Source organism: Microcebus murinus, chromosome 6, assembly GCF_040939455.1.
Source record: "Microcebus murinus isolate Inina chromosome 6, M.murinus_Inina_mat1.0, whole genome shotgun sequence".
Classification (NCBI taxonomy): domain Eukaryota; kingdom Metazoa; phylum Chordata; class Mammalia; order Primates; family Cheirogaleidae; genus Microcebus; species Microcebus murinus.
This window is the reverse complement of record NC_134109.1, coordinates 21831952-21844726: the sequence shown is the minus strand read 5'-3', so window position 1 is coordinate 21844726 and position 12775 is coordinate 21831952. Positions and strand designations below refer to the sequence as shown.

Here is a 12775-nt window from a genome sequence, read left to right as displayed (position 1 = left end):
ACGTACCAGCCATACATTAATGACTTCTGTGACACTGGGCTCCTGTTTTGAATCAGTTAAGATAATCTCCAAAAGTTAGTTTATCAATGTATAATTATATAACCCTTTGAACTTTGTATCCAAAGTCCCAATTCTCAGGAATATAAATTCATAGTATCATGAAAATTTGAGTAACCATGACTCGATGAGGTAAATGAGTCTTGATGTGGGGTTTTAAAATAAGATCCTACCCTGACTCTGTTACTTACACCCGAGGGACCATGGGCAAGTTAGTGACTACTCTGTAACCCAGTTTTCCTATCTTGAAAATGAGGATACTAACTGTATTTATCTGATGCGACTGTTGAAAGAATTAAATGAGCTAATATTTTAAAAAGTACCTGGGATATACCAAGTTTGTGGAGAAATTCCCAGAGACTATGAAACACTAGGGACCTCGTATGATCCTTTAATGCTGTCAACTCCTCACTGAGAAGCCTTCACATATTATAAGCAAATAGTTAAATTTAGGGTTGGAGGCAATAAAGATGCAAGGGAACAACAGTGAAATCATGTATATTTCAAGCAAAAGTAGTCAAAAGTGACCCAACATAACTCGGGACCCTTAGACTTTATAAAACCAACAAGAATAATTCTCACAGTTCCTCTGTTGGGGGAGATTATCTTAAGAAGAAAACATCCCACCAAATATTTATATTTCCAAACTCTTTCCCTTACTCAGTGATAAATTATGTTCACAAAGTTAAACCCCAAGAAAATAAATATTTAAATGCATATATATCACTTATATCTATTTCCTGAGGGTTAGCAATAGAATCATTTATAAAATCTAAGTTAATAATAAAAGTTCCTGTCTTCCCTAGCCCCAAAAGATTTGATTTCATTTTCTTAGAAATCTTTCATATTTTAAAAAAGGCATGCTAATTTCAACTAGGCAATGGATATTCAGCATGGTGAAAATTTCTTAATAGTTGAGGATTGGTTAAAATGGATTAACTTATTATACAATGTTTAAGAAGGAACAAAAAGCTTGTTCCACAGCAAAAAAATTTGTGAGGTGCAGCATAGTCTCAAAAAGAAAAAAAAATCACCCTCCCGGCTTCCTTTGAAAAAAAAAGTTAGCTAATTCTACCATGTACTTTAAGGACTTGACAATTACAAATAGATTCAGGAAAGTGACATGATAGATGGCACACTACATACACCCATTTTTAGGTATGATATATTCCATGGCAGCAAATATTGTAATGTTAAAAAAACAATTTTCTTAGCAAAACTTAGACTTATCAAAAAGGAAAAAAAAGAAATAAAAAAAAATAAAAAAAATAAAAACAATTTTCAATGAGGGGCCAATTAGAATCACTTGTAAGAAATACACCTTCTGAGTTGTGTGTCTTCCTGTAGATTATGGCATGTGTTTTCCCAGGTAATTTCTAGGTAGAAGGATAAAAATCATCACTGTATTGAGTAAAATATTAATGTAAGGCAATGAGTGACATGGTCCTCTGGTATGCTGGAGGGAAAAATAATTGAAAACCAACTACTTTAACAGAACAAGAATTTGGGAAAACTGAGGAAACTCTAGACCAAACTAGAGAACAGTGTGAGACAAAAAGAAAGATTCTCACTCTCCTATGTCTTTTTTTTTCATCTGAGTAGCTTTGCAGTCTATGTATTTATAACTTAGATGGAAATATCTGTTTAGTTTACTTCCCATGAATAAAACCACTCCCCTAGAGAGTTCAGCATTATTCAACTCTAGGTCTGTCATCGAGACTTAATACCACAGCAGAACACATTTTGTGTTTTAAATGGTTTTCTGTATAGAAGTTTCTCTAATACATAATTTCATTTCCCACTTGCCCAATTCAAAGGAAATTTACTGCCATAAATAAGGATCTAAAATTCAACTTGACAAAGTAGGATTGTTTTCTGCTAAAAGTTAACAATAATATTTTCAAGTTTGACTAATAAATTAAAAAGCAAAGACTCAATTCCCATTCTTAATAAGGTAATTAACCTAAAACATTCACGAGCTACCAAAATATACAAAGTCTCTAGCTCCATCTGTCAAGTACATCATAAATGAAAAAAATCCTGTAGGTGTAAGAATGTCCAAGTTTATTTTCTAAATATAAGTAGTAGAAACCCTTATGAGAGAACATATATTTCCCTGTGCCTAAGCTATTAGCTTCCAATTACAAGTGAATAATGATGACTATACTTTTACTTTGTAAGATGAAAATAAGCCACCAATTACAACCTGAGAGTTATATGACAATTCAGTACAGCACAGATATGGTATAGATGTACCATTAGTTTTCTCATCACATTGCATGTATACTCATCAATGCAAACATGATAAATTTCATTGGTTTTCAAGAGTTGACATAAGATGAGTAAGCAAATTTGAAAAGGAGAAAAAAATAGAAAGATAGAATTAGCAAAATATTAACTAAAAATACGGTATGCATTTTATTCTAGAATTTTGGGGTATCTTTCCTTCTTAAATCCTATAAGTGTAATAAACTGGCACATCCTTAAAGGGCAATTTTAAATATCTAGCAATTTTTATATACACATACCCTTTAACTCACAAATCCTACTTCCAGTAATGCTACAGGATTACAAAAAGAATACATGTACAGTGACAGTCATTGCTACATTATAATAACAAAAGAAAAAATTAGATATATCCATACTATAGAATGAAACTGTTCAAAAGAATGAGGTAGTACTATACAAAGTCATATGGAAAGTGATGACATTATTAAATTTATTTAAGTTGCATTATATTTTATGTAATTCCATTTTTTAAAGAAATCACACATATGTTTGTACATGCAAAGAAAATGTTTGGAAAGATACACAAGAAGCTGTCAAAATTGTTATCTTTTTTGAGTGGGGCTAAAAGGGGGTTTGAGAGAAGAGTTTTATTTTTTCAAAACAATGAATGTGTATTACTTTAAAATAAACTATCCTTAAAATTCTTAACTCCCGACAGAGACAGAGGATATCGGTGGCCCATGTTGAGCAAGTCTCTGTTCAATTCAAATCCTGAATTCTTCCCTCTCTGACCTAAAGCTTTCAAATTCAATAGAATCTAATCTATGTAATCTAGCTGTCAATCCATCTGACATGCTAACCTAAATTTAAACCATAAAATAGTAAAGTGTGTTTAAAAACCAAAGCTTTTCTCCTTTATCTCACATCCCCACTCCCCAAAAACTGCATTCCCAAAAGTGTGGGTAGGAGAAATGCAAACATATGTAAACATCCTCACATGTTCTATAGTACCCGCCTGTCCATTGCTATATTCTCGGTATCGTCCAAGCATGTGGTCCACTTGCCGCAGGTTCCGACTGGTGTCCTTGAAAGAAAATGAACTGTATTAATTGTTCCAAACACTGTTTTTCCCAATTAATCTTGGTAGTATGTCAATTAGCTAAGTCAACAGTTTTAAAAATATACAATTTATGTCATAGTTAAGTTGGATATCAATGCACTTCATAAATATCAAAGAAATCTAAACACCACTGAGAGAGAAACTCAAATCCAACTGCGGTTTACTTGTGTGAAATCTGATGCACGTAATTTAAATCCTTATTTAAGTTTGCCTAATATGTCAGCAATAAGACCATGCATTGAAAAGAATCCCCATTTTCAATATGTTCACCTCAACTAATTCATTCTCTTTACAGAAAAAAAATCCCAAAAGAACTAATCTAATAGATGTGTACAAGAGAAGCAAATCATTAGGATCAGTGTTACTTCAATTATTACATCATCTCAGAACTTGATAACAGGGGGGAAAAAGTATCCATTAACCTTAAGTTATAAACAACAAATTTAGTTCTAATCACAATAGAAATGGTTTTCAGCAAAATATTCTAGGTTTCATCTTAGAGATTAATGGAGGCAATTCTTTCAAAAATATAGACTTATCAGTGTACCTCATTGGTAGGAAAGTACATGAATTCATACTCCAAAATTCCACTGTTATGGTAGTTTTAAAATGTTTAAAAAAAATAGGCCTTCTGATTTTTAAATCAAATCATGGCTTCTCCACCAAAAATTATCCTCTTCTTATCTAAGCACACTAATCCAAAGCAATTAAAAGCCAAAATCCATACTTATCCAGCCTAAAAAGGGATTAATAAGTAGGAAATAAATTCTATCTGAGTTTTCTTTTTCCCAGTATAACTATGTTACCCTTCCCCCACTTCTTTTCCTAAACCCTTTCTATGGAAAGGTTGGAAACTCAAACTTCCAAACACTGTCAAAAGTTGGTCTCTAAGTCAAAACGGCATCTCTGTATCATTCATCCATTTCTAATCTACCTCACCAAAACATGGTCAACTTCTCTAAAGGCACATGTCCAGAAGAAGCTAAACTATGGTAATTTCAACTGGTTTCACTCCCCCAATACATTATTTAGAAATATTGCTTCATCCCAAAACACTCTCCACAACCTATCATATATTCCAAACGTCTTTACTGACTGTGGTAGGCAGAATAGTGGCCCTCAAAGATGTCCAAGTCCTAATTCTCAGGACCTGTGTACATGTACCTTACATGGCAAAAGGGCTTTTACAGATGTGATTAAAGACTCTGAGATCGGGAGATTCTACTGGATTATTGAATGGACCCAATGTAATCACAAGCATCCTTAAAAGAGGAAAAGGGAGACAGGGGACTGTCTGTGACATGACTGATGTGACATGAGAAAGATTCAGCCCATCACTGTGGGCTTTGAAGATGAAGACAGCCACGAGATGAGGTAGGTGGGCAGCCTAGCCTATAGAAGATGAGAAAGGCAAGGGAACAGGTTTTCCCCTAGAGCCTCCAGGAAGAAATGCAGCCCTACCAACACCCTGATTTTTAGTCCCATGAGACCAATATCAGACTTCTGACTTCAAGAACTGTTAGATAGTAAGTTTGTGTTGTTTCAAGACATTAGCTTTGTGGTAATTTGTTACAGCAGCAAGAAAACTAATACAGTAACTGAAACTATTACTTAGTTCAAACTACTTAAAATCTATTAAATGCAACCATTGTTAAACTAACCTGTAAAGTACTCGTTATACTGTTGACCTTCTCAGTGACTTCTACTGTAGGATAACTTCCAGTTTCCCTGTGAGTTGATCTGGCAGTCCATCGGCTCACTCGGTCACGAAAGCGGAAGTGGTCTGACTCACTGGATGATTCTGCCATTGATTTATATAAATCCTTCAAAATAAATTCAGATCAATGTCAATCAAATGGTAAAAATCAGGGAAATAAGATTAATTTAACTATTCACTTTTTGATCTTTTAAAGTATTTATTATGCCTTTAAATCTGAAATGTCCAGTTTTGAATCAAAAGTATAGTTTATTATATCCCAAACAAGAAGCAGTACAATTAATCAAAGTATGCATCTAAACTATCAATACAGTTTTGTCAACTTAACGGTAGCTTGCTTATGCCAGCAGTGAAGAAGCCTGCAGAGCGAGTGATGAAATCGCAAAAGGCGTTTGCCACAGCTTGTTGAGAAGTGAACATTTTTCCTTGTAAGAAGTGGTCCAAAGCCTGGAAGAAGTGGTAGTTGGTGCAAGATCTGGTGAATACAGTGGATAACAGAGAGTTTCCAAGTCCAGCTTCTGTAGTTTGAGCAGCACTGTTTGTGTGACATGTGGTCAAGCATTGTCTTGCGAGAGGATTAGCCTGTCTCCATTGACCAATCTCAGCTGCTTAATTGCAAGCATCCTCACCATTTTGTCCAGTAGGTCGCAGGAGACATCCACTGTAATGGACTGACCCCAGGTTTCATGAAGCTTAGTGGATAATACCAGCACTGGACACCAAACAGGCACCATTAGCTTTTTTGATGAATATTCAGTTTTGGACTGGGTTTCATCACTTCATCTTTATCCAACCATTGTGCTGAATGCTTGTGATTGTCAAAAAGAATCCATTTTTCATCATATGAATAATATGGTATAGAAATGACTTGCCTTTTGGTCATGACAGCAAAGAAAGGCAAGCTTCAAGATGATTCTCTTCTGATGCTCATTTAATTCATGCAAAACCTATCTATCCAACTTCTTTACCATGGCCATTTCATTCAAATGGTCCAATATTATTGAAATACTAACATCAAACGTTGCTGCTAATTCACGCATAGGTTGCAATGGATTTGCTTCCACTATAGCTTTCAACTCATCATTATCTACTTTGGTCTCAGGTTACCCACGTGGCTCATTTTCAAGATTAAAATCACTACAACAGAACTTCTCAAACCACTGAAACACTGTGTGTTCATTAGCCACATCCTTCCCAAACACTTGGTTGATTTTTTAAGCTATCTGTGCTGCACTGGTTCCATGATGGAACTCATATTCAAAAATAACATGAATTTTTGACTTAGTCATGGTTTCACAAAAATTGCTCTTAAAAAAATTTGAAAGATAATCAATCACAAGCCAAAATGTGCATTTGAAAGATGGAGGATGTACTTTCATAATAAAATAAGAAGTGTTAAAATGAAATGTCAGAGATATCAATTGTCAAACATAGCATATTTCATACTTAATAACCTAATACATTAGTTCTTGCATATCATAATTTCTACACACATGGCTTAAAAATGCAAAAAGTGATTTTACCATGTGACTCTCCTCCTTTTATTTTCTCTGCTTTAAGAGAGCAATTCCTCAGATATGATTTTAGTCATGTTTACAATTCTCAATAATAATCCCTTAGATTGTGCAGTGCTTCCAAATTTTAAAAGCACTTTCACATACAGTACCTCACTTAATCCTACCAACAACACTGTATGGTAGAGGAGAAAAACACAGAGAGTTTCTAAAATTATGACCTTGCAGGTATCTTAATATTAGTCTGATAAGAACATTGTATCTTTAAACATAAAAATACAACAGACACACAGCATGGCCTGCAATAAGAGAATCACATTCATTGTACAGGGAAAACTCTCATGCATCTTAATTTAAAATATAACAATTAAACAAATGGTGTAACAGAGGTACAAATTCTATAATGACAAATATATGAGAAGATGGTATCTTCAACAGTTCCACCAAAATACAAAGCCAAACATCCTGAGAATTTCATGATTATTCTCTCAACATGCTTTTCTCCCATCCTTATCTCAATTTTCTATTTAATGCATAAGAAAATTATTTCATGCAAGTAAATCTCAAAAGTTTCAGAAAACCTTTTAATAGAAGTTGAAGAAGCTAAATATATTTAGAACAAGGAAGAGAAAACTCAAGTGGCCAAAAGTGAAAGTTTATTGATTATCCCAATAATTTCATTTTCTGCTTAATAGAGGGTTAACTTAATCTTTATTTTAATATTAATTGCTATAATCTTCCTAAAATCAATATGTCCATTTTTTCTGACTTATTTAAGTACAGTGTGATGAAATCTTTATTTAAGGATAGAATACTCTGGACTTTTGGATCTTTATTCTGAATGCATCTGGGAACTACATGAACATATACTTAAAGAGAAGATAAAAGGAATTTACAAAGTGTATATAGACCCTAGAGCATTTAATGAAAGCAACTGTGTTTTGAAAATATTAGATAAAACTAAAGAAAGAAAGAACTAAACACCCTTGCTGTGAGTTCAGATGCTTCAACATGAAATACAGCCTGTCCTTGCGGCATCAGAAGAAGGATCAATAGAATATCCAAATTCTTCACTTTAGCTGAGAGAGAGTTAGAAAACATCCTCAAACACATATGCTTCTCCTCTGCCCATCCCATGCCTCTTTACTTCCTTCTGCACCTGTCTTCTCTGGCTCTTGCCTCCCTTCTTCTAGGCATAAGCACGAGGGTACAGTGCCCACAGTGTAGCTCCCATCCATATCAGGAAACATGAACAAGAAACTAAGGCTGAAGCAACTGTTTGGCTTCTTTTTCCTGGCTTACGATTGTGTAAGTCCAAAAGAATAAAGAAGAAAAGAAAACTTACATTTAAAGTTCACCTTTTAAACAGGAAATCACTTCTGTGTGTATCTCATAAATTTATGCTACATGACCTAAATCTTTTACTCTAAGTTAAAGTACTTCCCTGCACTTTCCATTAGTGAAAGCAGGTAAAATCAACAATTTCTGAAAGCCTGCTATTATGCCAGATACAACGTGGATCCTTAAACAGACAACCCAATTTAATTCTCATAACAAATTATTAAAATGAACACTATTAACCCCTAATTTATAGAGATGCTAAGGCCAAAAGGTGGTAAGCAACATATCCAATTCCAGGCAGCGGAATATAAGTAGCAACCCAGGATGCAGACCCAGGATTTAGCTAGCCTTTTCTGTCTTCAATACTACATTCATTCCAGTGTGTTCTGTTATCCATTATATACTAAGAGTGAACAATCTGCACAGTTAATAAAAATTGCTAAAGACAGCAGCAGGCCAGGGCTTACATGTGTCTATGGTGTCCTCAACTCCCTCTATTTCATATCAGCATAAAAATACCAGAAAGAGGGGGGAAATATCAAGAAGTAAGATGAAATCTTAACTTGGAACCAGGGAAAAATATGAAGTGACCCATCTATGCTACATTTAAATAAAGAGTGCTGCAAACAAATTAAACCATTGGCCTCAGAGCAAGGTTTTTGTTTCCTGATTCCTTTTACCTCTTGTATAAAAGAAAATAATAATTATGCCTGGGATCTGTCTCTTTCATATCAAAATTCTATTGCTTAGAGTATAATTTCATGTTAACGAGTCATAATTCTGGAAATTAAATTGAAGTTAAGAAATCTTGAAGCAGAATAAAAACGTGATATTGAAAAAGACAATGCTTACTATAATGGTTGCTGATGAGAACAAGGAATAAAATAACTATCTTTGGGACTTGATTTTTCTAAGAGTATCAAAATTTTAATAAATATTTATCTACAAATCACTACACTGGAAATAAATGGTATGTCAGACACTTCTAAAAAGTAGACAATTTGAGTTTCAACTTGACTAAAGAAGAATTATAACTGAAATTCTTATGCTTTTTTTAATAATTGGGAAAAATATTTAAATTAGAAAATAGATTAATAAAATAAGCATGCATATATCTACCACCTAGAACTAATAAATGGTATCATTCTGACATGTATACCTTCTAATATTTTTTAGTAAAATATTTAGAATATTACAAATAAAGTGGTAGATATGACCCTACTCTTAACCCAATACTGTTCCTGTCCCACCTCCCCAGTAATAACCATTAGCAGGATTTCATGTATTATATAATTCTCCAGGACATGTTTTTATACTTTTACCACAAGCATAGGTACCTCAAAATCTTTTGTATGAAACATGCATTATAGTCAATTGATAAATATTAACAAGTGAAGACATGGGATAGTGAATTTAACTCTAAAACAGAAAATCTTCATGGCATTAAATAAAATCAAGAACAACATTAACTAAATTATCTCCAATTGTCATATAATACAGGGAAAAAAATGACCCCTCACTTACCCCCACTGGGATTACATACTTTTAATAAAATAGAATCACACTTTCCAGCATGAGTTTCACGGGTACATACACACAACGTCTTCAGCTAATAATTTCAATTACTTTGAGCAATAAAAGATGTTCAAACTCCTGCATCTGATGGAACACCTGCAGAGATACCAAGATTTAAGAGGAGATATATGAGAAATTTGTATGGCTTTTTTTTAAGCATAAGAAACACATACTTAGCAACCATCTAAGGACCTTAATTACTTAAGTTTCATAAATGTTGAACTAAGGAAAATTAAAGACTGATTATAATAAATAGAAAATAAATGATTTTGTTGTTAATAAATATTTGGCATTTTCTTTAACTATTACTGACAATTCAAAAAGTCAAACATGACTCCACTCCCATAGCTAATTGAGAGAACATGTAACCTTCAGTGCCAACATAAAAAGCAGCTACAGTGGCCAAGGTCTATCCTTAACACAAGATGCCAGTCTATCATCAGCTTATACCACCCCTCCCCAAATACAGGGTTGATGGAGGGAAAGAAAAACAGATGAGAATAGAGTGGCCACCAAAGTTGACAAGAGGCTCACACCACATAATTGGAACCTAGGGTAGAATGTATGAAAGGCCATGAAAATAGTTCCAGAGAGCCCTTTAATATAACTGACTCCAAAAATACAAAGCAGTATCAATTATATACTTTTCATTCATCATTAACAATGTATTATTTTACACAATTAAAAAAGTAATTTAAAAAAAGTATGGTGAATCCTAACATCATTGGCATTAATGAAAACTTACTAGGCCTCTGAAAATATTCTCCCCAGTGAAACTTTACCTTATATATTAGATTCATTCCATGTTGATAAAAGCATACCAAGAGTGCTCACATAGGAAAATAAATATACATGGCCATGAAAAACTGTTCAACTGAATAATCTAAGAAATGTAAATTAAACAAGATGCCTTTCTGGCGTATTAAATTGTTTTCTTTTAAATAATAATGTCTAAGGTTAGACAGGTTGTAGTGGAAAGAGCACTCTTACACTGTTCTAACAGGAATGTGTAAATTGATACAACCTGTCTGGATGTCAGCAGGCAATATGCATCAAGAACAACTTGTACCTTTGATCTAGTAAATGCATTTGTAAAAATTTCCCCTAACAAAATCATTTAGAATATATATATGTTTCTGTGCATAATTTGTGTATATAATTGTCCATATATATGTATAGTTATCATGAAGTTGTAATAGAGGGAAAATAAAAACAATTTAAATTTCAAAATATAAGAAAATGGTTAAAATATGTTACATCCATACCACGAACAGTACACAGACTTTAAAACCCGTTTCTAAGAACATTTTATGGCAAAACAAGTGATAAAAGTATGAATTCCAACTTTATAATAAACTATCTGTATGCATATATAAATTATCAGTATATAAATTTAGAGGTGCAAGAAAGAGCAGAGATAAAAGGGGAGGAAAACAAACCAAAAGTATGTATTTACCATCCAGAGTTCATAGTCAATTTATATTTATTAAATATTCCTATCTTTCATAAATTTTCAATAATGAATACATATTGATATATAATAAGGAAAACTATAATGTCTACTTAAAAGAAAGAAAAATATAAATATCAACTTCAGATCTAGCAGGTTAATAGGCTGATAGCAGATTTAAAAACTGACAACTTAGAAAATGAGCTTAAATAAAAGCTCTATATTCAGAACTCCCTTCTTCTTGGTACCTGTTTCCTTTTCCTTCCTGGCAACTTCTTGAGCTTACTTCCTAATCCCCTATCTATTAATGGATAGGGCCATGCCACTAGTTCTCACCAATTGATGAGCTGAAAAAAATGGGATCACAATACCAATCTCTATTGTTTCATACTAAAGAGCACTGGCTGAACAAAGGAACAATTTATCATGAGTTTATGAGCTAAAAGAATTGTTTTAATTGTAAAAACTCTTTGTAGCTTTGCTGAAGGATAGTTATTAGATTCAAAAACTGACTCACTTAAAGAAATACTCTAAATACTAGAATGACTTAAAAATTGAAGGATTATGTAAAAATATATTAATGTGTACTGCCATTGCTTATGTAATCAAATTCCACTTTGGGAAACAAATTAGCAATGGCTCATGAGTAATATTTAATCACTATTACAATTTGAAGCCCAAAGAAGAATTACTAAGCTAGAAGAATAAACAGCTATGTATGTTCAAGGAAAATCTTCATTATTATTTTTAAAGATGTAAAAGAAAAACGTTCAATTGGATCAGGAATTTATTCTGATTATCATAAGAAATTTCAGTATAATACTAAGTGAAAGAAAAAAAATTTCTAAATTTGAAGAATGATTATACTCTTAAAGAAAAATGTAAAGAAACTGAATTACCTAAATTCTGGTTAAAGATAAGTATTTCCTTCAATTAGAAAAAAAGCAGTAAAAATTCTTCTGCAAGTTACTACCACCTGCTGGTGCTGTCTGCTTTTCAAACTCTGAGCTTTTTCCAAGACTCTAGAGAGAACTAAGATGGGTGACCTTGGGTGAAAGTCCCTAGAATCCTAGAGAAAGCTCTGGGTCTGAAAAGCAGATGGTACAATTCTTAGAATAGTTTATTTAGCTTCTCTCAACACATCAGTATTTAAAAGCATAAATATTATTGCCTCTGCCTTAATGAACCTTATAAAGAAGACATATGGCCACCAGAGCAAGTAATGAACCCACATCAATGCGCTCCCACTGAGGCTCTATCCATCTAAAAGAAATGCCCGTATGTAATCCTAAACACAGCAACCAGAGAGAGTAAAACTGCATTGAAACCTTGTAATAAGAGGACTGGCAATGAGCCTTTACAAACTCAAGTCCACCTCTTTTGTTATTTGACCTAAAGAGCCATCAGATTGTCTTCATTATAATGATGCACATTTGTATGTATGAGAGCTATAATTTATTGATTCTCAAATCTCTTTTCCTCAGAGCCAGTTTAAAACAATTAGGATTTGCAAGCTGTTCCATAAAAGATAAGCACCCAGCATCAGGGGTGATATTTCACAAAGACTGACTAGTGCATGTTAAGTAGGAGATTGCTTCTGTAGCCTCCAGGTGCCTCAGCCATCCCTGTCCTCAAAGATGATGTTCAAGGTAATGATGTTGATATTTAGGGGGGTGAGGGGAGATGGGGAGTGTATTTTAAGCTTAATCATTAACCAAGTTAAAATTTTAGAATATATTGCTCACTGTTTCAATAGTTGTACCACTTGAGCT

The 12775-nt window shown here is 33.4% G+C and overlaps 1 protein-coding gene across 5 annotated transcripts in view; it reads right to left on the bottom strand.

Moving 5' to 3' along the window:
- CEP128 (centrosomal protein 128) overlaps positions 1-12775 on the bottom strand; it is a 362607-nt gene that overhangs the window by 334859 nt on the left and 14973 nt on the right. For 3 of the 5 annotated variants that reach the window (XM_076003809.1, XM_076003811.1, XM_076003810.1), the window contains 3 exons: positions 9522-9649; positions 5068-5229; positions 3284-3370 (listed from right to left, as the gene is read on the bottom strand). In XM_076003809.1, coding sequence (XP_075859924.1) covers positions 3284-3370; positions 5068-5214 — 234 coding nt within the window. In that variant the 5' untranslated portion in view covers positions 5215-5229; positions 9522-9649. Of the gene's footprint in view, positions 1-3283; positions 3371-5067; positions 5230-9502; positions 9650-12775 lie in introns of those variants that run through there. The other 2 variants (XM_020285697.2, XM_076003812.1) reach the window with 2 other exon arrangements.